This window comes from Symphalangus syndactylus, chromosome 1 (assembly GCF_028878055.3).
Source record: "Symphalangus syndactylus isolate Jambi chromosome 1, NHGRI_mSymSyn1-v2.1_pri, whole genome shotgun sequence".
In the NCBI taxonomy this organism is placed as follows: domain Eukaryota; kingdom Metazoa; phylum Chordata; class Mammalia; order Primates; family Hylobatidae; genus Symphalangus; species Symphalangus syndactylus.
This window is the reverse complement of record NC_072423.2, coordinates 98891767-98916779: the sequence shown is the minus strand read 5'-3', so window position 1 is coordinate 98916779 and position 25013 is coordinate 98891767. Positions and strand designations below refer to the sequence as shown.

The 25013-nt window shown below is 44.4% G+C and overlaps 1 protein-coding gene across 16 annotated transcripts in view; it reads right to left on the bottom strand.

Annotated features, from left to right (window-relative positions):
* The window catches only part of PPFIA1 (PTPRF interacting protein alpha 1), a 117603-nt gene that overhangs the window by 49927 nt on the left and 42663 nt on the right, over window positions 1–25013 (bottom strand). For 8 of the 16 annotated variants that reach the window (XM_063644644.1, XM_063644655.1, XM_055271214.2 and 5 more), the window contains exons 3-13: window positions 13435–13536; window positions 12927–13091; window positions 12343–12417; window positions 11555–11656; window positions 11101–11322; window positions 7578–7724; window positions 5793–5927; window positions 4832–4906; window positions 4375–4458; window positions 2237–2368; window positions 180–242 (exon numbers count right to left, since the gene is read on the bottom strand). In XM_063644644.1, the coding sequence (XP_063500714.1) occupies window positions 180–242; window positions 2237–2368; window positions 4375–4458; window positions 4832–4906; window positions 5793–5927; window positions 7578–7724; window positions 11101–11322; window positions 11555–11656; window positions 12343–12417; window positions 12927–13091; window positions 13435–13536 (1302 nt within the window). The remainder of the gene's footprint in view (window positions 1–179; window positions 243–2236; window positions 2369–4374; window positions 4459–4831; window positions 4907–5792; window positions 5928–7577; window positions 7725–11100; window positions 11323–11554; window positions 11657–12342; window positions 12418–12926; window positions 13092–13434; window positions 13537–25013) is intronic. The other 8 variants (XM_063644672.1, XM_055271242.2, XM_055271252.2 and 5 more) reach the window with 1 other exon arrangement.

Below are 25013 nucleotides of genomic sequence, written 5' to 3'. Positions count from 1 at the left end.
ATACACCCGAAATACAAAGGCATTCAACATACAAGCCTGAGAGTGCTAGAAACTTATGGCAGTGGACTATGAGAGCCACAAACCAAGCTGCTCTCCACTGTCAGACAACTGCAGTAACTATCATCATCATCACCTCAGTTCAACTCAGCTCTTCATGGATTTAGAGAAGATTTCAGTACCTTATCATGCTGTGTTTCTTCTAATTGCTTTTTTGCATTTTCAACTTCTCTTAATAGAGAATTCTGAAAAAGACAGATAGTCCTTTAGTGTTTCTTTAAAATGTCCCATTTAAATGCATAGCATGGCTGTATTCGTTTAAAAAAAAAAAAAAAAAAAGGACCACAGAAAGGGAAGGGAGCAAAAGAGCACACCAGCAAGCACTGCTATAGTCCCAGAGTTAGACCATGAGGCAGCGACATCTTCTCTTATATCTCTTACTAATATAACATCTACTTCTCACCAACTGAACTTTCTAAAGGTAGGTATGTCAAGTTCATGGTGCAAGTTCATTTTAATCAGTTAAACTGGCTTATACTAACTTTTAGGCTTTACAATTTCTTGGTCACTTGGGAAACCTAAATTTAAGTTTCAAATGTATAATTAAAATCAAAGATAAAAACACTGCTCCATTAAGGCTGACCCACTGATCAAGGAGGTGAGTGGGATAACGACTCTGTATGGTCTCTGGAAATGCCCTCCATGGTCAGCACCGTGTAAATAAATGTGTCATGCAATGAGCAGGAATCATTAGTCTCTCAGATGAGCAGACCCCAATCCTAACAGCCAATCTCAAGGCAGTTTCTGAGTCCCATAGCTAGGAACACTGCACAGTCAGGACAGGCTTTATCAAACGGGAATCCAGCTTCTGCCCATTAGAGCTTCCCTGACGCAGATTCTAGGATATCCCTTTGCTCTGGTGACAGCTAACATGTTTGCATGATGACAGTGCTCAGAGTCCAAGCTTAAACTTTTTCCAAATCAAATGAAAAAGAACGAAGGTAGAGGTTGGAATATTTATTTGGTTTCAGCTGACTGAACTCTTTCTAGTACACGATACAACCTAAGTGTCCTATTTATTAATGAGACAGAAATTAACTTTTTTCTTTTCTTTTTTTTGGAGACAGGATCTTGCTCTGTCACACAGGCTGAATGAAGTACAGTGGCGCGATCTTGGCTCACTACAACCTCCACCTCCTGGGTTCAAGTGATTTTCATACCTTAGCTTCTCAAGTAGCTGGGACTACAGGCGGGTGCCCCCAGGCCTGGCTAATTTTTATATTTTTAGTAGAGACAGAGTTTGGCCATGTTGGCCAGGCTGGTCTCGAACTCCTGGCTGAAGTGATCTGCCTGCCTCAGCCTCCCAAAGTGCTCGGATTACAGATGTGAGCCACTGTGCCCGGCCAGAAATTAACTTCTAATGCATGAACAATAAAGAGGTGAGGGTTGGGCCCAAAAAATGATCCTAGTGCAGGGGCTGGCAAACTAGAACCTGACGGCCAAAACCAGCCCACTGCTTGTTTCTGCAAATGAATTTTATTGGAACACAGCCACACCCATTCATTTACATGTTATTTATGGCTGCTTTTGTGCTAATTACTTGATTGGCATAAAATTATTTAATTACTCATAACTACTAAAAGCCTAAAATATTTACTATCTGGCCCTTTATAAAAACCACTTACCTACTCTCATCCTAGGGAATAAGAATGATAAACAATTTCCCATACATGCAAATGGGGCATGGACTTAGCAAACAATAAGTTAATTCAGTGACTGGATAACTGTGTGTACCTTTTCCACTTTAAAGAATAATTCCCATTTTTGGTAACAGCTGCTAACCACTGTTACACATGCCTGCTCAGGGGCAGATAAGCAGTCTTTTTTTTTTTTTTTTTTTGTTCTGAGACGGAGTCTCGCTCTGTCGCCCAGGCTGGAGTGCAGTGGCGCAATCTCGGCTCACTGCAAGCTCCGCCTCCCGGGTTCACGCCATTCTCCTGCCTCAGCCTCTCCGAGTAGCTGGGACTACAGACGCCCGCCACCGCGCCCGGCTAATTTTTTGTATTTTTAGTAGAGACAGGGTTTCACCGTGGTCTCGATCTCTTGACCTCGTGATCCGCCCACCTCGGCCTCCCAAAGTGCTGGGATTACAAGCGTGAGCCACCACGCCTGGCCTAGATAAGCAGTCTTTTGGCAGAGGGTGGGAAAGCTCCAGCGATGTCCGTGTTATCTAACCTACCTTATCTTCCAAAGCAGCCATTCTCTCTTTAAGATGAAGTTGAAGCCTCTCATTAGATTCTGAAAGCAGCTTGTCAACAGTGTCTGATAAACGTTTATTATGTTCTTCGTTCATTTTTTCTCTTTGCCTTGCCTAAAGCAGGAGAAACAAAGTCTTATAAACCTCACGTAAATCCTCGATCATTATTTTAAAAGCACAAGGACCAACAGGGTGATATGCGTGCCGTCCCCTCCCCCAGCTGCTCCCCGCACTGCATCTTGAGTGGACTTTTGCATGGTGACCAGAACCGACTCATGGACACTGGGAACATGGGACAAGTCTTGGAGAGGTCATTAACTAGAAGGTCCCACTGCTCCTGCAACAGGACTCCTCAGGAATGTCACTAGTTGTTAACTGTCAGAGGGACTTAAGGAGCAGATTTATAGCAGATATTTAGAGGATGAGCCTGTCTCCACGCTGGTAGAGGAATTTCCCCTTATGTAACTAAAACTTGGGTCTGGATTTGGGGAGGAAGGGTGAATTTAATTTACAAAGCAAAAAAGTTAAAAAGTTTGTTTTGGAAAAAAAAATAGCGCTAGAGAGACTTTCATATTTTTCCTTTATATCTTTACATTGCTTAAATTTCTCATAATGGAAATTTACATTCAAAAATTGTAAATAATTACCTTAAGTAATTTTAATATGTGGTAACAAAACTGACATGTCTATTATTTTATAAAACCATAATCAAGTTCATGGTTTAAAACCTTTGTTTCTCAAATGACAGGCAGAAGGGGATAGGCAGTGTCAGTAGGTGGCACCTGTCCAGGTGGCACCTCCATGCCCTCATCACCCAAGTGTCCTTGTAGTGCTCAGGGGGCTCCTCCCAGGCAGGGGGCAGTGGCACGGAGTTACGATGTGCACCCGAGTCATGCTGCCCAGGCAGGAGGAGAGAGCCACGAGACCGCGCCATCAGCAGTGCATTCGCCCCCCGTGCGCCCAATTTCTGCACTGGGAAAACATGGGTAGTGACCTCTCCTTTTCTCATAAAGTCTAACATGTAGCAACTATCATTACCTGAAAGGGTCCAGCACATCATGTGGCATACAGAGTATCGCATACTTCCTCTTAGGAAAGAAACAATATCCTTCTTTGTGCTTATTTTCTGTCAGCATTTAAATAATTTTTAAAGAACACAGCTTAAAGTTCACTGTTGTGTCTGTGAGCATGAGTGTGCATTTTGGAAGGGGAGGTGGGGACTGCCTAAAATGCAGCCTCTCACTGGGAGTCAGAATCATTGTTTCCCAGAAGCTCCTTTGACTCTCTGCAGGGCATGGCCAAGAATACAGATTTCTGGTGAAAACAAAATCTAGTAGCCTTAAATTAATGTTATAAAGCGGGCTGATGTGACAGTGCAAGAGTTCTACAAACAGATGCTGCATGCTTCCTTTCTCCACCTACTTGTTAAAGAGAAATCCGCCCCAAACCCCAGGCCTGGTACCAGCTGGCCCTGGGACTGCTCTTGCTATAACTTTTTCCTGGATGTTCCATATTGACATCCACCCAGCTCTTTCAGGAAAACAATCTTAGGATTCAACAGACAGAAGTCTCCACTGCCACACACCTTCCTAATGCTTTTTACTGTAGCTCAATTACGGTGTTGCTCTTGCTTAGAAACATTCATTCCAACATGCCATTATGTTTGGAGTATTTTAACCTGGGACAGAGGTCAGGCCTCTGACCTGCATGTGGGAATTCAGTGCCATATCCTAGGCAAGTGGACTAGTCATCCAGGACAATGGACCTGCCTCTACATTTGTGGGGCGGGCGGCGGGGGGCACGCTGGTACCAGAGCTACCTGGAACAGTTCCCCTCATAGGCCGCTAGACAAGCAAGAAGCATTTTTGGACACCTGAAGTACTGCCTATGATCTCAAATTTCTTCCGCGGCTCCCAACACTGACTGAAAACTACTACTGTGTGGGATGTACACATTAACAGGCGACTCACAGATGAGGGCGCAAAACAAAAGCACACGACCAGAACTGAGCTGGAGGACCAATATCTCAGTCAGGGGTGGGAGGCCCCGAGCTCCCCACAGCCGAGCAATGCCCTTGCAGCACCCACTCAGCGCCCCCACCCTCAGGGCTGCATGCTCACCCGCTGCAGTTCTTGATTCTTCTCCTCCAACTGTGCTTCCATCTGCCGTAACCTTTCTTCAATGTTGCCGTGTCTCTCTTCAGCCTGTCAGCAGAAACAGTGTAAGCTGACGTCATCCTTACACTTCATTAACGACATGCTGCATACCACTGCAGTGGCAACAGGCGCAACATGCTGTGTGTGGGCTGCTCCACCATACTAAATGGAAAGCACGTACTCATCCATCAACACAGCCTACGGGGCTTCACGTGCTGGGCCGTGAGGTGGCTGGCCCTCTTGTGTTGGTGATTCTGAAGCATGGCTGCTGCTGGCGACTGACTGCGTGTTTTCCCCCCAACCCCTATGCCCAATCTCAATGGAGTCATGATTCTTCCATCCTTAGACTGCTTCTGGTTAGTAAGCATGGAAAGCAGAAAGCAGCAGCAAGCACAAGCAAGGAGCAGTGCACCCATTCTACCTTCCTAAGCTTGGAAGTAAGTTCCAACAGTTTAGCTTCCTTAGCAGCAGAGCTCCCAGAAGACAAAAGGTCAGACTACAAAGCCGACAAGGGACAGGAAAGATAACAGGGGAGAAAAGAAATCGAGACTTTAAAAACAGATCATGGAGTGGGAGGAAAGGTTCTCTTACAGCTGTTAGCAACAAACTTGCTAGAAGGAACAGGTCTATGAGCCCTAAAACCATCTGAATGGTCCAGAAGGATGCCCTCCCCAGCAGCTTGAAAAGCTTGAGCCAGAAGACTCAAGACGACGGACAGGGGCCTCGGCTCCTGCTGCTCGCCTGCCTGGCACTGCAGTGCTGGGCTCCCCACACCCCAGAGGCTGGGTGTTTGCCCGGTGATGCGCTCCCTGGGCTCTCGCCGATCCCAGGATCTATGACAGCATTTGCCTCTTTAGCTGCTTCCCCCATGAATGGTGAGAACTTGGAGGGACTGTGTCTTGCACATGCCTAGTCAACAGTTGTTGGACAAATGAATAAATATTACTTAAAAACACATTTTTAAGTAATTTCAAAATAATAAAATTACTTAAAAATGTGTTTATTGAGAATTTATCTTGATGGTGTTTTTTAAAGAATGGCATCTTCCTATTTCTGAGAAAAACTACCCTTCTTTTACAGAGGCTTCTATCCTATGCTTAAGCTGGTGACCAAAACAATTCTAAAAAGCAGTAACTCTCAGATCACACGTGCCATGGACAAATAGTATACAGCTCTCAAAACCAAGGGAGACTTTGGGATAAAAAGATCATGTCCGGCATTTACAAACTGTTCCAATCTCAGATGAAAGAGCACTCAAACCAAATCCGTGCTCTTCCATGGATTTAGGTGCTGATGTAATAAGAACAGTGACAAACAAGGTACACAGGCAAGGCACAGTCACAGGCCTGGCAGCCGAACCAGAACGAAGCTCATGACACTACCTTGGAAAGCGCTGCCACCCTCTGGGCCAGCTCCGCCTCCACCTCGGGAAGCGTCTCTGCCTTCCTCAGTGTCTGTTGCAGCTTTTGCTCTGCCAATTCCAAGCGCTCCTGTAACTGGCGGTTTTTATCTTCAGTCTATAAAATGAGAGCAAAGCATCAAAATGCAACAAATCTTCTAGCTGTATCAGTTTTTAACAGATTGAAACAAACTGAAATGCAGATACAGACTAAGAGAGTCATGATGGAAGAGCTACAGTGATGGGAGTTGCTTCTGGGTCAGGTTTTTTTTTTTTGAGACAGAGTAGAGTCTTGCTTTGTCACCCAGGCTGGAGTGCAGTGGCACAATCTTGGCTAACTGCAACCTCCACCTCTCGAATTCAAGCAATTCTCCTGCCTCAGCCTCCTGAGTAGCTGCAATTACAGGCATGTGCCACCAGGTCTGGCTAATTTTTGTATTTTTAGTAGAGACAGGGCTTCGGCATGTTGGCCAGGCTGGTCTTGAACTCCTAACCTCAAGTGATCTACCCGCCTCAGCCTCCCAAAGTTGGGACTACGGGTGTGTGCCACTGTGCCTGGCCTGGGTAAGGTTTTCTTGCTGCCAGGAGTACATGCCCACTTTCCTGGTCTTGGTTTCAATGTGCAAAACACCTCTTGCCAAAGTGTTTGCTTTTCCTAAATAACTTCTAAGAAGCTTTTTTGTTTTGTTTTGTTTAAAGACAGAGTCTTGCTCTGTCACCCAGGCTGGAATACAGTGATGCTTGTAATTACAAGAGTAAGTATGGTTTACGAAACCATGGGAGACACAGTTTCTTACTACAGACTTCATTGCCTTTTTTTTTTTTTTTTGGAGACAGAGGCTAGCTGTGTCGCCCAGGCTGGAGTGCAGTGGCGCAATCTCGGCTCACTGCAACCTCCGCCCCTTGGGTTCAAGCGATTCTCCTGCCTCAGCCTCCTGAGTAGCAGCTGGGATTACAGAAGCACGCCACCACGCCCAGCTAATTTTTGTATTTTTAGTAGAGACGGGGTTTCACCATGTTGGTCAGGCTGGTCTCAAACGCCTGACCTCATGATCCACCTGCCTTGGCCTCCCAAAGTGCTGGGATTACAGGCGTGAGCCATCACGCCCGGCTGCATTTTTAATTTTAGAGACGGGGTCTCATTCTGTGGCCCAGGCTGGAGTCCAGTGGCACAATCATAGCACATTGAAGCCTTGAACTCCAGGGCTCAAGTCATCCTCCCTCCTTAGCCTCCTGAGTAGCTAGTGCTAAAGGCACATGCCACCATGCCCAGCTAATTATTTATTAATTTTCTGTAGAGACAGGGTCTTGCTATGTTGCCCAGGCTGTTCTCACATTCCTGGGCTCAAGCGATCTTCCCGCCTCAGCCTCCCAAAGTGTTAGAATGACAGGCATGAGCCACTGCATCCGACCAAGACTTCATTTGTCGTACTATTCATTTATCATAGTGCTCCCACTTAGTTACAAATAGCCTACTGCCTTGAAGTTCTTTGCCACTCTCTGCTCCTTTGGTAAAAATGCTAACAAGCAATAAGATTAACTTTCAATTACAACAAAAGAAAAAACTGAGGACAAAATGGTTAAATCAAATCCCACGTAATCAAAACCTCTAAACTGAAGGAACTCCCACATGTCTTGAACATAATATTCTAAGGTCATAAAAACTTGATGTTTGGACTTGATTTCCAACATGAAAATGAGAGAAAAAGGGTCTTTAACTTCATTAATAATTAACTGAAGCCAGACAAAGGTCGATAAAATCCATTACCTGTCGATGCATAGAATCTTTATTTGCAATTTCATTTTCAAGTTTATCATTGAGGTCATGCACAGATGTGGCTTCACGCTGTGCAGCGAGGTAGCGTTTTTCAAGAGTAGTGATTCTCTCTTCCATGTCTTCCTTTTGGGCCATGGCCTAAATTAGGTATTTCAGAGGGGACAAAAAAGTAGGTAATTAACGATTACACATTAAGATACTTAAGAGAGAAAAAAAACTGAACTAAATCCCAAATTTCCAATCAAATTAAAAATTAGCATCCTCAGGCCAGATACAGCAGCTCACTCCTATAATCACAGCACTTTGGGAGGCTAAGGTGGGAGGATGGCTTCAGGTAAGGAGTTCAAGACCTTGTCTCTACAGAAATATTTTATTTTGTTTTTTGAGACAGAGTCTCCCTCTATCACCTAGGATGGAATGCTGTGGTGCAATCAAGGCTCACCGTAGCCTTGACTTCCCAGGCTCAAGGGATCCTTCCACTCAATCTTCCCAGTAGCTGGGACTACAAGCGTATACCACTATATCCAACTAATTTTTAATTTTTTGTAGATATAGGGGTCTTACTATATCACCCAGGCTGGTCTTGAATTTCTGTGCTCAAGAGATCCTCCTTGGCCTTCCTTTGGCCTCCCAAAGTGTTAGGATTACAGGCGTAAGCCAGTGTTCCTGGCCAAAAACATTTTAAAGAAACAAAACTTAGCCACACATGGTGGCACGCCCCTGTAGTCCCAGGTACTTGGGAGGCTGAGGCAGGAGGATTGCTCGAGTCCAGCAGTTCAAGGCTGCAGTGAGCTATGATGGCGCCACTGCACTCCAGCCTGGGTAACAGAGAGAGATCCTGTCTCAAAAAAAAATAATAATAATAAAAATAAAAAAATAGTGTCCCCACAATTAAATCGATGAAGATGTCAGTTTTCTCAAATGTGAATGAAAATGTAACTACTTCCAATATCATAAATAGTCACCTACACGATTAACAAAGACTTGTCTCTCTTAATACTGTGTCTGGCCACTCAGTTGACCAAGCTTTCCCATTTCTACATAATATTATAAAAATATATACACTCAAATATCTAAATATTTTTCAAGGAGGTGAAAGTGTCCTCAAAGAAGACGCAGTCTATGTCTGCCTCACGCTACAAATGGTCTCACACAGGACAGGGTGTGGCCTCTCTCAGTGGACACAGTAGTGAGATACAAGTCCCACTTTCTAGGATAAGGGTTGGATGAACTCTCATACAATTACAAGACTCAGGCATACCGACAAATGGAAACAGAAGTACTAGTTTAATTCAATTGGATGCAACTACCTGAAGTCTACAAGATGATTACTATACAGTATCAAACACTTAAGGCTAGGACCAGAACTTTTTGCTTGTGAAATACCTGTCCTTCACCTCCAGAATTCACTATTTTCAAATTGTGCCCTATTTATAAAATGACTAAAGTTAGCAAAGTCTAAATATTACAAGTGATAGGGGAAAAAAGCTCAACATCACTGATTAGAGAAATGCAAATCAAAACCACAATGAGACACCATCTCACACCAGTCAGAATGGCTATTGTGGAAAAGTCAATCAATAACAGATGCTGGTGAGGTTGTGGAGAGAAAAGAATGTTTTCCTGCTGTTGGTGGGAGTATAAATTAGTTCAACCATCGTGGAAGACAGCATGGAGATTCCTCAAAGACCTAAAGATGGAAATACCAACCCAGCAATCCCATTACGGGGTATATACCCAAAGGAATATAAATCGTTCTATTATAAAGACACACGCACACGTATGTTCACTGCAGCACTATTCACAATAGCAAAGACAAGGAATCAACCTACATGCCCATCAATGACAGACTCCATAAAGAAAATGTGGTACATATACACCATGGAATACTATGCAGCCATAAAACAGAATGAGATCATGTTCTTTGCAGAGACATGGATAGAGCTGGCGGCCATTATCGTTAGCAAACACAGGAACAGAAAAACAAAATACCTCATGTTCTCACTTATAAGTGGGAGCTAACTGATGAGAACACAGGGACACACAGAGGGGAACAACACACACTGGGGCCTATCAAAGGGTGGAGGGTGGAGGGTGGGAGGAAGAAGAGGATCAGGAAAAATAACTAGGCTTGGTACATGTGTGATGAAATAATTTGTAAAACAAACCCCCAGCACACAAGTTTACTTACGTAACAGACCTACACACGTACCCCAAACTTAAAAGTTAAAATTAAAAATTAAAAAATAAAAGTGATAGGTCTCAAAAGAATTTCAAAATTCTCTGCATATTAATCTCTGCCACATAATCTCCTGCTGTAGCCAAAGAATAGAACCTAGTAGGTGACATACTACATGCAAATGTTCTTCCTGTGGTGAATTTCTACATGAAATTACTCAACGTCAAACAACCAAACTGAAAAGCAGACATTCAATGGTTGAGGTGCCTGACAAGGGACAAAGCGCAGGTCAGAAAGTGACAGGAAGGGCACCTGAGAAAGCACTCACCCTCACTGTTTCATGATCAAATAGTTTCTCTCTCTCTTTTTTTTTTTTTTTGAGACGGAGTCTCGCTCTGTCGCCCAGGCTGGAGTACAGTGTCCCGATCTCGGCTCACTGCAAGCTCCGCCTCTCGGGTTCACGCCATTCTCCTGCCTCAGCCTCCTGAGTAGCTGGGACTACAGGCGCCTGCCACCATGCCTGGCTAATTTTTTTGTATTTTTTAGTAGAGATGGGGTTTCGGCGTGTTATCCAGGATGGTCTCGATCTCCTGACCTCGTGATCCACCCACCTCAGCCTCCCAAAGTGCTGGGATTACAGGCGTGAGCCACCACGCCCGGCATTCATGATCAAATAGTTTCTCAGTTATAATGGTAGAAATATTTGTCAGCAATGAGTATACTGCCATGTATTTTTGCTATATGATCCTGATGACCCATGTAGAAGCAAATTCCACTCTTGATTGTTTGTCTGACCATTAATATTCAATGCCAGGAATTCCTTGAAGGAGCAGGTCAGAAAATGAGAAGACCGCCAGCAACACCCCCTCCCACAGTTAAGAGACTATACTCACATTGCCCTACGTGAACTAGCACAGCCAGTATCAATGTCTGCTTGCTAAGTATGTGTGCAACAGAAGGCAGTCTGAACATAAGAACAAATTAAGACAGCCTAGAAATTGCACAGATGAAGAATCTACAAACAAGGACATTAAAGAATATTAAAGCAGCACAAGTAGGAGGGGCCAGTGTGGCGCCCACTCCATGGTCATGTCAGTCAGTGGGACTAGTTCTCTACTTTGAAGAGCTCAGGGACAGGAGATTTCACAACAAAAATGGGGAGGTAACTTATGGCAGTTTCACAGCACTCTCTCTTTTTCAATATAACTTATACAATAATCCAAAGGTTGAAAGTAATTGGGAGAGTAAGGGACAAAAGGAGAAAAAAAATCATTTAACTAAAACATCCCAAACATTCAACTTCATGACAAGACTGTAATTTTTGTTATTGCTCACTTCACGGACATCTCGTTGCAATTTTGTGTTCATTTCTTCGGATTTGATGAGATCTTTTCTAGCGGTGTCCAGATCCTCTTCCAGTTCTGTCACATGACTGGAGAGGGAAGCCAGGCGTTCTTTCATTTGGCTCTGTTCCCTTGACTGCTTACTTATGATTTCTTGGAGCTCAATTACTTTAGCAAGGTCTTCCTCGTGGCTTAAAGAACCATCAGAAGATCTCTGATAGGGGGAAAAAAAATCCTTAAATACCCTTATTTGGTGAGCTATAAAATAAAAATACTTCCAGGAAATAGCTAAAATCAAAACTGACTTATGCAATCTGTTGGATTACACAACTTTCATGACCACTTCAGCTCTAAGCCGGTACTTTAGCAACTGTTTTCCACATAACCCGACACATACTGTGAACAAATGAAATCAAAGAGAATAAAGAGAAAGCCTACAGACTTGCCTTTCCATTCGTGCTTGGTGTATTTTCTTGTTCATGGTTTATGTCCAGCACTCCATCTGTTAGTGTTTTTTTCTGATTATTCTGTTCTTTAAGAATCATTAGCTGAAACCAAAAAATTGAATATGAGTGTAAAATACCTTACATAAGAGAAATAAGTAAAGATAGCAAAACTCCTTTTGGAAAAACACAACTAAAAACTGCTTAACATAGTATAAAAGAGAAAGCATATGGCAATGCTACCTAATCCGAAAATAACCAGATCATTAAAGATGGAATTTATTATCCACTGGCCAGATGAATCCTTAGGTAACCATCGTTTTCTAGTCCTTAAAATGACTCAGATAGGCTGGTCCTCAATCGGGAAGATAAGTAACATGTGATATGTACAACTACAGTCCTTATACTTCTCTTTTTTTTTTTTTTTTTTTTTTGAGACAGAGTCTCACTCTGTCACCCAGGCTGGAGTGCAATGGTGCAATCTCAGCTCACTGCAACCTCCACCTCCTGGGCTCAAGCAATTCTCATGTCTCAGCCTCCCGAGCAGCTGGGACTAAAGGAACATGCCACCACTCCCAGCTAATTTTTGTATTTTTAGTAGAAATGGGGTTTCACCACGTTGGTCAGACTGGTCTCGGAACTCCTGACCTCAGGTGATCTGCCCGCCTCAGGCTCCCAAAGTGCTGGGATGACAGGCGTGAGCCACCGTGTCTGGCCTTATGCTTCTTTTAATAATTAAAGGATAAAAATAAACCCCCCCCAATTCAACTCATGATGAAGCTCAAGCTTACCTCTTTGTGTGTGGCACCTAATTCCTCTTCTAACAAACTACATCTTTCAAGTGCTACTCGTAATCGCTCTCTCACCTGAAAATAAAAGGGGTTGAGTTTGTGTGTGTGTGTGTATACTGTTTATTTTATTCTTACTATATAGTTAAGTGTAATATATACACTTAATGTATATATTAGTGTAATATAACATAATACAATACCATTAATGTCTGTCATTGATCTTACTGTCAAGAAAACTTGTTAATGGCTCTAAATCAAGTTTGAGAAAAAGAAATCTTCCCCCGAAATATGAGGTTGTTGCAAAAGTAATTGCAGGTTTTGCCACAGTAAGTAACAGCAAAGCCCACAATTACTTTTGCAACAACCTAATACTACCCAATTCGTAAGAGCAAATTAATATATATCAGTAATTTTAAGACATTTATGCCAATTAGTACTTTTTAAACCTACAAAACCCTGTCTTCTTAGAGAAGTTATTTCCAAGAATTCAAGAAGCTTCAAAAAGTAAAAGTTACACCAACACTTGTGAAGCTGGCCTAACACACGGCATGTGCACAAACCAAGACTTATGTGGCTGACGGCACCTTTTCATCCAGAGCTTTATGGTGCTCAAATAAGGACTTCAGTGCTTTCAGCACTTCCACTTCGCTGGACACGCCTGCTGGAGACTGCGCTTGTCTCTTCACCACGGTCATCCTAAGAGACCGCTCATGCCTGGAGACAAGGCATTCCAAATGCTCTAACAGCAGCTGAAATAAAAGACCAAAATAAAGACTCGTTAAAAAGCATTTTTAATTTCATGATTGAATCTGGGGCAAATAACTCCTTTACAGTCTCATACTAAAATGAAGTCCCTTCAATTCCACAGAAAGACAAATTCCTCTCAATTGTATTAAAATATCATAAATTCTCATCACAAATTTCAAGCCATGAATGTGTGATTATGCTGACTAATCACAGTCTGCTCAGTGGGAAAAGGTATGAAAAGTATTTCAGGCCGGACAGAGTGGGTCGTCCTTTCGTTCTGAGACAGCGCCCCTCCTCCTGATAGTGGCTCCAGGGACAGGCGGTGAACAGAAAGGTCACACTCACCCTGGTGTTATTCCTTTCTGCTTTCAGTTCAGCAATTTCTTCTTCCCTTTCAAGGAGCTGTTCCCTGCATACATTGAGTTCTTTAGTAAGTGCTGCAAACTCCTAGAAAATCACAAAACAAAATTAAATAAGTAAGAAAGACCCTCTAAAGAAAGCCTTTCATCAAGGCTCCACAGTCTTCACGCAAAGGCAACCTCATTACAAGTTATGGGGAAGGGATCTTTGTGATCCTCCAGAGAAAGAGGGCATCAATGGACTGGCCTAAGACCACACAGATTCCCTAATAAATCACAACACTGACAGACCATCTGACTTCCCTCTAACCCTGGGCCCTGGGACAAGGACAGCAGGGAAAGAAGGGGAATCCAAGTCCACCTTCTCAGCAGCCAGAGAAGTCCAAAACATTTTCCTGAACAGGATCCTGACATGAACTGAATGAAGACATTTTTAAATGACTCACAGACATGTGATCTAGAGTTGCTGGAGAGAGAGGAAAGAAGGCCTAGAAGGCCACTACCCCTGTCCTAGCCTCCTTTTCTTCCTTTTTCTTTCTGAGACAGGGTCTCATTGTGTCACCTAGGCTAGAGTGCAATGGTGTGACCATGGCTCACTGCAGCTTCGACTTCCTGAGCTCAAGTGACCCTCCCGCCTCAGCCTCCCAAGTAGCTGAGACCACAGGCTTGAGCCACCGTGCCCAGTCTCTCTTCTAAAGTAATATTTCTTCTGCAGGAATCCCTACTGTGGGTAATCAACTTCTAGCATGACAGCACAAGAAGCTCCACTGACCTGCATGCTCCCAAGGAAAACAGGTGAACATTGTAAGAAAACAACTATTCGAAGACTCTGGAGATCGTTCTAAGGGTTCACAGCAAACAGCTGAAAATTCAGTCAGACAGGCCAGAGTCTGTTGTATTTGAACCAAGACTGCTCCCTGCCTCGCCTTTCCATGTCAGTGAGGCAGCGACTCTGTTCCAGACTGCTGCAGCTGATAATGTAGTGCCCTCTCCCCCAGCTCCATCCCGCCCCAGCTACGTGGTGCTGACGCTGCAACCTGGCTAGTGGAGCCATGGGCAACGGGGGCCTTCCTACCTCTGTCCAGCCTCCACTCTGGAATGGAGGCTCAACTTTGAGTGTGGCAGGCTGAGAATACCGGGGGTCCTGATCAGCTGTGCCTTGGCTCTGTAAGACAGTGGCTGCCAGGGCTGGAGTGACAAGCTGATAGGGCCCTGGCTGCCGCCATAAAACCAGGGGCGTCATTCAGGGAGAAACAAGTTTGGTGACATTTAAACCTGAAGGCACTCTCTTCAAACCTAGGAGCAGTGGAGGTCCTAGTGAAGGCAACTGGAGGTGTGGGTTTAATGGAGACACAGCCTGGACTGCGGCTGGCTAGTCTGCAGGGGGAGCTGGAGAATTCTTGCTGCAGGAGCCCTCCAGAGTGGGAAGAAATCTCCTAAAATGACTTCAGAAACTGCTTCTTAGAATTAGCCACAATTTCACTGAATTGGTTTCTAATTATCCCAGGGCACTGCTGAAGACAACAGAAACATATGTGGGGCTCATAACTGAGTGTGGTCAGAGAGAGTGGAAGACAGCTGCAGGGTGACTGTGGACACACCCAAAGCTGCGCCTGGCTTTGGAGTAACAGCAGAGGCTGAACACGGCGGGGGTGGGGAGTGGACACAAGCACATTTCACTACATCGATCTAGCATTCACTGAACTGCTTAAGCTGGCAAGTTTTACGTTAGTATATTTTATTGCAATTAAATATATATAGATATTATAAACATATTATACAGTGAGTTTTGGAGAAAAGGCTGCTCCTGAGACCATAAAATTAGCTAAAGAACATGAATAGCTCTTCAATTCAGTATTTCAGTGCATACTTGCAAACACAAAGAAATGCCAACAATACTAATGAAGATCACCCAAATGTGGCTTAAAACCTGGTAAGGATCTGTAAGTGCTGAAACCTCTTCAGAGATCGAACGCAGTATTCAGAAGCGGGCTCCTGGGCTGGGCGGTGTGCGGGAGGAGGGTGGGGACAGGCCACTGAGTAGACCAGTTTTCTGTCCACGTCCTCCCATCAAGTTTGTTTTCCTTCCTAAGTTTCAGAGATTTCTTTTTTATGTGCCAATATTAATCATATCAAATACCCTGATTTACATCTTTTCTGATAATTAACTCTAGCTGACTGTCAGATCATCTAATGCCTAACTTTAACGAAACACTGTCATCTGATGAAGGGGTTCGTATATGAGGAAAGATTATTTCTCTTGCAGGCAAAAAGCAAACAGACTCAAACTAGCTTCAGTTAAAAAGCCATTATTAGGCCGGGCACAGTGGCTCACATCTGTAATCCCAACACTTTGGGAGGCCGAGGCAGGCGGATCACCTGAGGTCGGGAGTTCGAGTCCAGCATGACCAACATGGAGAAATCCCGTCTCTACTAAAAATACAAAATTAGCTGGACGTGGTGGTGCACGCCTGTAATCCCAGCTACAGGACACTGAGACAGGATAATTGCTTGAACCTGGGAGACGGAGGTTCCAGTGGGCCGAGATTGCACCATTGCACTCCAGCCTGGGCAACAAGAGCAAAACTCCATCTCAAAAAATAATAATTAATAAATAGCCATAATATGGCACATAACTGTCAAGTCAAAGTACAGAGTCGGCTCCAGGCTTGCCTGAATTCAGGACCTTGAATTTTATCATTGTGCCCCTCCACCCTGTCCCTGTCATCTGGGTCAATTTTGTGAAGTAACTGCCAATCCACTAATTTTGTCTTTGACTATGTCCAGTCCAGAGTCTATCATCCTGGCTAATACCCTTTTCATTTACTAGATTTCAAGTTCTTCTTCCTTTTTCTTTTTTCTTTTTCTTTTTTGGGTCATATCTTCTTGCTCTTGTTTCCTTTTGGAAAATTTCTTGTTTGTTTTCATGGATGCTAATTTATCTTTTTTTTTGAGACGGAGTCTCGCTCTGTCGCCCAGGCTGGATGCAGTGGCACGATCTCGGCTCACTGCAAGCTCCGCCTCCTGGGTTCACGCCATTCTCCTGCCTCAGCCTCTCCGAGTAGCTGGGACTACAGGCACCCGCCACCACGCCCGGCTAATTTTTTGTATTTTTAGTAGAGACGGGTTTTCACCGTGGTCTCGATCTCCTGACCTCGTGATCCGCCCGCCTCGGCCTCCCAAAGTGCTGGGATTACAAGCGTGAGCCACCGCGCCCGGCCGCTAATTTATCTTTTTAAGCATCTTAAACATACTTATTTTGACAGTTTTTGCCAGACTGTCCTTAAATTTCCCATGCAGTAAATGCACAGCTCTGTAAGGCATCAACTCTGTGAGGATGTGTTTTAGAGGTCTCCGAGCATAGAGGAATTGGGGTCTCGGGCTCATCGTGACAGAAGGTTTGATGTCGGGTTTCGGGCTCATCGTGACAGAAGGTTTTCTGCTGCTGGTGCTCTCCTCCCTGTCTAGTGGCTCAGTCCATTCAGGCTGCTATAACAAACTCCCATTACCTGAGTGGCTTATAAACAATAGAAATTCATTTTTCACAGTTCTCGAGGCTGGAAGTTCAGAAGCAAGGCATCAGCAGATTCGGTATCTAGTGAGGGCCCAACTGCCAGCTTCTATGTCCTCACATGATAGAAGGGGCCAGGGATCTCTATGGGGTCTCTTCTAAGCACATTATTCCATTCACAAGGAGTCCACCCTCATGACCTAATCCCCTCCCAAGGGCTCTACCTTCTAATACAGTGAAACCAGGAAGTGGGATTTGAGCATATGACTTTGGCAAAGCAGGGGACACAAAAGTATTCAGCCCATAGCACTAGTGTTCCGTGGTTGTTGCCCTCCGAGCCTTCCAAGGCCTCCGTCCAGAACTAGGTTTTCCATGGTGATGCAGGATTCTGTTGCATGGTTATGTCACCAACAGTGCAGACCCTGGTAGAGAACCATGGAATAGCATGGCTCATCCCAGGCCTTGTGTTCTACCTCCCTAGGACCACAACTGCCAGTAGAGCCCCAATCTGTATAGTAGAGAATTGCCTTAGATGGGGAAAACTTATCTAACTCCAGCTTCAAAAACTATCTAAGGCCAGGCATGGTGGCTCTTGCCTGTAATCCCAGCACTTTGGGAGGCCAAGGTTGGAGGACTGCTTGAGTCCAGGAGTTCAAGACCAGCTTGGGCAACATAATGAGACCCCGTCTCTACAAAACATAAAAAATTAGCCAGGCATGGTGGCACACACCATGCGTAGACCCAGTAGCACAGACCCAGCTACTCAGGAAGCTGAGGCAGGAGGACTGCTTGAGCCCAGCAGGTTGAGGCTGCAGTGAGCTGTGATCGCACCACCGCACTCCAGCCCGGGTGACGAGACCCTGTCTCAAAAAAAAAGAAAAAGAAAAAAAAAAGTAGTTACATCTAGTTCTAATTCCACTGAACACTTTAGTCCCTGTTACCCTTACCCCTCTAAGAATCCAGTTTCCTACTGACACTGCCTGCCTGCTTGGAGCTTACAGCTCAGTGGCCAGTGAAATCCAGTCAATTCAGGCTTACCATGCTAGGTTTCTAGTCTGTTTGTGTACTGAAGGGTATTTCTCTTGCTTGGGGGGCTGGCTATGCTTTTTGGTTTGTTTCTCTACTTAAATTGTACCTTTTCACTGCTGTGTTTGGAGGGGAGATGCATCAAAGCATAAGTGAGTGCCTCCACCTCGATCGGACGTTACAGTTATTTCAAGAATTAGTGTATATCTCATCTATGCTGGCCGCTGCAGCAACACAGAAACGAGGCCTGTCCACTTCTAGGATGCTTTAAAGAACAGACAGACAAGCTGGCAGGAACCTCAGAGCAGTACGTGCTCTGGGTGAGAGATGCCCAGGATATTGCGGGAGCTGAGTTGAAGCCATCCATGATGGGAAGTGGGAGTGCTTCTCAGAAGGTTTGCTGAAGGACACAGCACTTGAATTGAGCTGAATTCTGAACATGCTGTATAGCCAGTGAGAGCCTCTTTCACAAAAGCAGAAGGTATCTGATAAGCGAAGGCTTCAGCAGGGCTGGGGCATGGGCAGCGTGTATGGAGGAAGCAGGTGAGGTCAGAAGTGGGCAGCCCTTCTGAGAACAGCACACAGCCTGAAACCTGGATTTAATGTTGAAGGCTATAGAAATTGCCTTATCTACAGGCTTTGAGGACCCTGAACAGAAAATGGGGCAAAACTGGTAGAGTCTCAGTCAGTCATTAGCATAAGGGATGTGCTCAAAATGGGTTTGTTGGAGCAATGAAAGGTCACTGGAAGCATTGCTACCCCTGGGCTGGAGGAGATTAAGACTGGGAAATCAGCGGTGAGTTCACTGCAATAATCCCAGGGATTAATGAGGGTCTGAACTAAGATCAATATTAGAGAAAAGAAGGAGCCTAAGTAAGAATTCTCATGAGCTGTGCCCTTCACGTTTTCAAAGGATTCCCCTGGATGCTGTGTTCAGAACAGCCTGTCAGAAGGTGAGGCCAGAAGTGCAGAGATGGGTAAGAAATGACTGCAATTATGCAGTAGACCAGGGTGGGCTCACCGCAGGTGGTGAGAAGCAGGGACTCTGGACCTGTTCACCGCAGAGCCAGCAGGAGCTCCTGACAGGTCAAAGATCGCAGAGAAACAAAGGCCCGAGGATGCCTCCAAGGATTCTGGCGGGAGCAAGTGAAGGATGGAGTCATTGGTTCCTGAGAAGAGAGTGACTACGGGAAGAGTATATTTTGAAGGGAAGGTGTAAAAGTTTGGGTTTGGACGTGCTAATTTGAAATGGTTATTAGACAGTCGAGTGCAATTCACAGTCTGGAGTTCTTGGGTGTGTTGCAGACTGCAAATGGGGATAATCATTTTGTTCCATGCAAGTCAGTGAGGCCCTAGGTGGAGGGTGAGAGGAGATGGGGATCAAGCCCCCAACAGTCTCATTGAGAGGCATCAGCAAAAGAGGCTACGAACAATCAGGGAGGAGGAGGAAAACCAGGAAACCCTTCAAGATCTTTGAAGATCCTTATTTCCAGGAGGATGATCAACTGTATTCACTGATGCTGGTGGATCAAATGAGCCGACGGATGCTCGCTGGTCGGACTTGCTGGAAACGAGATCGATGGTGACTGTGACAGCTGCAGCATGCTGCAGTGGCGGGTCAAAACCCTCACTGGACTGAGTTCAAAGAGAATGGGAAGAGTGGAAGTAAAGCAGGGAGTACAGAAAATTCTTCCAAGGAACTCTGCAGTAAAGGGGAAGAAAAACAGTGCAGTGGCTGGAGAAGATATGAGGTCAAGAAAGACCTTTGCAGGATGAGACAGACATTTGCAAAGTGAGGGCAAGAATCCAGGGGGAAGGTGGGAACTGATAAGAGTCCAGCTGAAAGCAGGTAAGTCAAGTGACTAAGAGGAGAGGCTGACCTTTTCTGGGGCACACAGATCACCCGCAGTAAAAGGAAAGAGGGCAGACCACATGGGGTGCAGATCCAGAGGTGTGGTGGAAGTTGGTGGAACTTCTTTTCTGATTTCTTCCAATTTCACAGAGAAAAAACAAACACAATGTCATCATTCTGCATTTACATTTGGGGAGGACAGGAGGGGAGAAGGTATGAAGTGGCATCTAGAAGAGAGGATGGGTAGGCAGCATGCTGCGTAGAAGAAAGAGGGCGGGATGCACTAACAGAGATGCTGGCAGCACTTAGGGCCTCTACGGGTCAGTGGAGGTGAATGGGCATGGAGAACTGACTGAATGGGGTGGTTTCTGCCAGGTAAGCGCAATGAAGTGGAAGAGGCAAGGGAGCTGAAAGGCTGGCAGGGCTGGGAGGGTAATAATGGACCAGAAGGGGAGATGCAGGATCCTGACAAGGTGGCAGGGTCCTAGGACTGTCAGTCCCAGGAAGGTGGAATATTGGTGTTTTATTTTGAAAAGTCTATTATGAACAAATTTCGTCACCTTTAAATGAAAGCCCTAGTCAAAGCCTAAGTCCCCATAACAAGGAGGACCTGGAAGTAGAGGAAGAGCACTTCACAACTCAGATGATGCAAGAACCACACAGCCTGAGTTACTACTGCACAGACCATCCTTCCAGAAACAGGAAGGCTCCCACCTGGCCCCACATTCACTCACGCACAAACCCCTCAGCAAGCTGTCACTCTTCTAGCACCAGCAGCAAGCCTTTTTCTGTTTCATACAGTTTCCCTAAGGTTTTCCTAAGAGCCCCAAACTATCCTCATTTCAACTTCCAGATTTCAGATTTGCCTCTAAAACCAAAGAGAATACAGGGAATTCCTATTATTTTGGTTAAATGTAAGTATTCCCAATATATTCAACTACCAAAACTATTCTATGGTATACTGCTGTGGCTACAGTAGAAAACAAATTTATAGACGTTCATGATTACTCCACTCAAAGAAAAAAACCTTTCTCTCTGCTCAGAAGAATCCAACAACTGAAAATATATCAAAGCAAATTTAAACTTAGGAGTTTAGGTAAACATTAGATGGAAAATTCCAAGTTTAAGATCCCAAAAGCATGTTCCTGTATGTACTGTTTACATTATTATTGCAGAAAAAAAAAGGCAGGAACCCCAAATATGTGCAATAAATGATCTACCTTATTACATCACAGGAATCTGTCAGTGTACATTTTTTCCTATTTAGGAAAAAAAAATGTTAAGTTTAAAAATACTGTAAGTCAAATACACCACTAGTTTAAAGTGACATTCTATTTAATAATTAAAGTGTCAAGTATTTTCTGAAACAGAATAGATGCAATAATTACTGGAATATTTTCATTTAAAATATAAATCTGAAGAATGCAAATACGTATTTCTATTTGACATTATCTAGGATTGAGAAGACAGAAAGTAACACTAAAATCAGTTAAAGAACTTGGTTTCACATAATGCCTGATAATGCTGATGTTTACCATTTCTGAACGAAAGGTTTAGATCTGGCTAACAGGTTCATAGTATACAGACCAGACATTATTACTCAAAAGCCACAATCAGGTCAATTTCAAGTTAAGATCAGATGCGACATTTATTGCCAAAAGTGATCCATCTTTTCTCTTCCTGTCATTCCGATGGCTTGAAGTAGCCCCATCGCCAGTGGGAAAGGGGCAGCAGAGCTTCATGGTCCCCACCCTCACGTGGGTGCCTGGGCCCCACCCCTTACCCTTTCCTCTTCCCTTTTTCTTTACTTGGCCATAAAATGTTACAATTCCACATCTCTTATTCTCTATAATCTCCTTCAATAGCTCTGTTTTGCTTTTTAACTACTTATCAATATTTCACTAACCTTTTGCTGAAAATGAATAAAACTTCACTGAGTGGAATATTATTCAGCCATAAAAAGGAAGGGAAATTGGCAGGGCACGGTGGCACACAGTGGCTCATGCCTGTAATCCCAACACATTGGGAGGCCAAGGTAGGCAGATTACTTGAGGCAAGGAGTTCAAGACCAGCCTGTCCAAAATGGCAAAACCTCGTCTCTACTAAAAATACAAAAATTAGCCAGGCATGGTGGTGCATGCCTGTAATCCCAGCTATTTGGGAGGCTGAGGCATGAGAATCACTTGAACCTGGGAGGCAGAGGCTGCAGTGAGCTGAGACTGCACCACTGCACTCCAGCCTGGGCAATGAGAGCAAAACTCTGTCTCAAAGAAAAAAAAATTTTAAAAAAAAGGAAGGAAATTCTGACACATAATACAATATGGGTGAACCTTGAGGATGTTGGGCTGAGTGAAATAAGCCAGTCACGAAAAGACAGAACACTGTAGGATTCCACTTATATGACGTCTCTAGAGCAAACTCATAGAGACAGAAAATAGAATGGTAGGTGTCTGGACAACGCTGGGTGGGGAGGGTAAGATAGGGAGTTGGTGTTTAATGGGGATGGAGTTTCGGTTTGGGAAGATGAGGAAGTTCTGGAAATGTGTGGTGGTAATGGTTGCATAACAATGTGAATATACTTAATGCCGTGAACTGGGTGCTTAAAAATGGTTAAGATGGTATTTTTACCTTACATGTATTTCACCACAAAAAAAAAAAAAAAAAAAAAAAAAAAAAACAGAAAAAAAGAACTTCACAGGAGGCAAAGTCTGTGCCTTCTCAGTCAAAAAGAGGTCTAATAAATGGACACAAGGACCTGAGAAACCGGCATGCAGAGTTCACATTGTGATCTTTAGGCAGTAGAAGCTACTTGCCTTGGTCGAGGTTTAAAAGCATGTCAAATTTGAAATAAAGAAAATTGGAAGTTTATATATTAAAACGAATGAGCAAATCATGTTTTGAAACCCTGGTGCCACGATTAAAAGTATGCTAATAAACATCTGTATCTATCTGCCCGTCAGTCCACAGATACATGGAAGGGTGGACCACTCCTAATGATAAAAGGGGGACAGGAGGACACTAGAAAAGAAGACCACAAACTTCACATTTTTATAAATTTTATAAAAATTTGGTCTCATCATCTCACTGAATTCTAAACATATTCAAAGCCACAGTGACTGAAGTAGCACTGGCTTTTCAATCACTGGACACTATTTGCCTATAACAGATTACATAAACATTTTTAAAGTTCCAATATCTCTGATATGGCTGTGAACCCACCCAAAATCTCGAATTCTAATCCCCTAATTCCCATGTGTCGAGGGCAGGACCAGGTGGAGGTAACTGGATCATGAGGGCGGTTCCCCCATGCTGCTCTCGTGATAGTGAATGAGTCTCACGAGATCTGATGATTTGATAAGCGTCTGGCATTTCCCCTGCGTGCATGCACTCCATCCCGCCGCCCAGTGAAAAAGGTGCCTGCTTCTCCTTTGCCTTCCCCCGTGACTGTAACTTTCCTGAGGCCTCCCCAGCCATGCGGAACTGTGAGTCAATTAAACCTTTCCTTTACGAATTACCCAGTCTTGGTATTTCTTCATAGTAGTGTGAGAACGGGATAATACAATATCTTATTTTCCCTGTCAGTTTCTCTTTAGGGAATACATGCTGAAAAAATGTATGCCCATACCTAGTATTTAGTGACCAAATAAATATTGAGTTAAAAAAAACAGTACAGAACCGCATCGCATTTCCACATGATCCTATTTGGTTAAAAGCAAACACACGCTTTAATGTATTTTTCAAGTATATATAAGATAAAATATAGAAAGATACACACCAAGTTGCTGATGCTGGTTACCCACTATAGTTGGGAATGAGAGTTGGAAGTAAGATAATTTATTTTTTTGTTTTAATTTTTAGGCCTGTATTGCTTAGTATTAAAAACAAAGAAGATAGTCCTCCTTTCTCTTTTTGTCTTTCTAAACAATGCTAAACCCAAGGACATCACCAGAATACGCGGTGTCCACATGGACACACAACTTGTTCAGAAACATTTCCCCAGCCTGCGTCGTCCTTCGGTCTTCAGTTCTGTTTCCTGCCCCCTTACTCACCACTGCAATTGTCTCCAGCGCCTGCTGCTTCCATGGCACTCACCAACTCTCCTCTGCTAAATCCAAAGGCCAGCTCCAGTCCTCACCTACTGGGTAGCCTCTGACTGTTCACCCCCATCTCTTCACCTCACCCTGTTTCCTCTCTGTCTATTCACAGAATGCTGGTGCTCCTGGGGTTCCACGTTTCCGGTCTGCTGCTCACCCTATGCAGTGTGCCTGCCTGATCCAGCAGGTGTCCATGGCTTCAATCACCTACCTTAGGCAAATGCCCAACTGCCCTTTTTAAAATTTCTATTTGAGACACGACCTCAATCTCTCACCCAGGCTGGAGTGCAGTGGGGCAATCACGGCTCACTGAAATCTTGACTTCCTAGGCTCAGGTGATTCTCCTGCCTCAGTCTCCCAAGTATCTGGGACCACAGGCACGCGCCACCATGCCCAGCTAATTTTCTGGAGAGATGGGGGTTTGTCATGTTGTCCAGGCTGGCCTCAAACTACTGGGCTCAAGTGATCCTCCTGCCTCCACCTCCCAAAGTGCTGGGATTACAGGCAAGATATCTTGGAGGTTCAAAAACCTCTCTCCACATTGAGCTCATCATCTTCTTCCTGCCCAAGCTCCCAACTCCTCATAAGCCCTCGCTCAGTGGACATCAGCATCCAGTTGTCCAAGTCAGACACCAAGACATCACATTGCCTCCTCCTCCACAATAACCACTTACTGAGGACCCCTAATTCGCCCTCACACACATATCTTCTAGAACTGCCCACTCCTCTACCTTCTCGCCCCAGCTTCCTTTATCCAGCCCACTGTGTGTGTCTCCTCGGTCTACTAAAAAAGCTGCCTAACTCATCCCTGCCTTCAATCTTTCTCCGCTCAGATCCATTCTCTATGTTTGCCGAAACAAATCAGACTCTGTGACTTTCCTGCTTAAAATCCTTCAGTAACTTCTCATTGCCCTTAAGGTCAAGCCCAAAACCCCCCTAATAACTTCTAACCCAAATGAGAAGTCATAACACACACTTCTGTTGCACTATCTGCCAGACATTGTTCTAAGCACTTAACATGGATTGTCTCATCCAGTCCTTGATACTCTATCAGGTGACACCATGAGCACACAGAAAAGAGG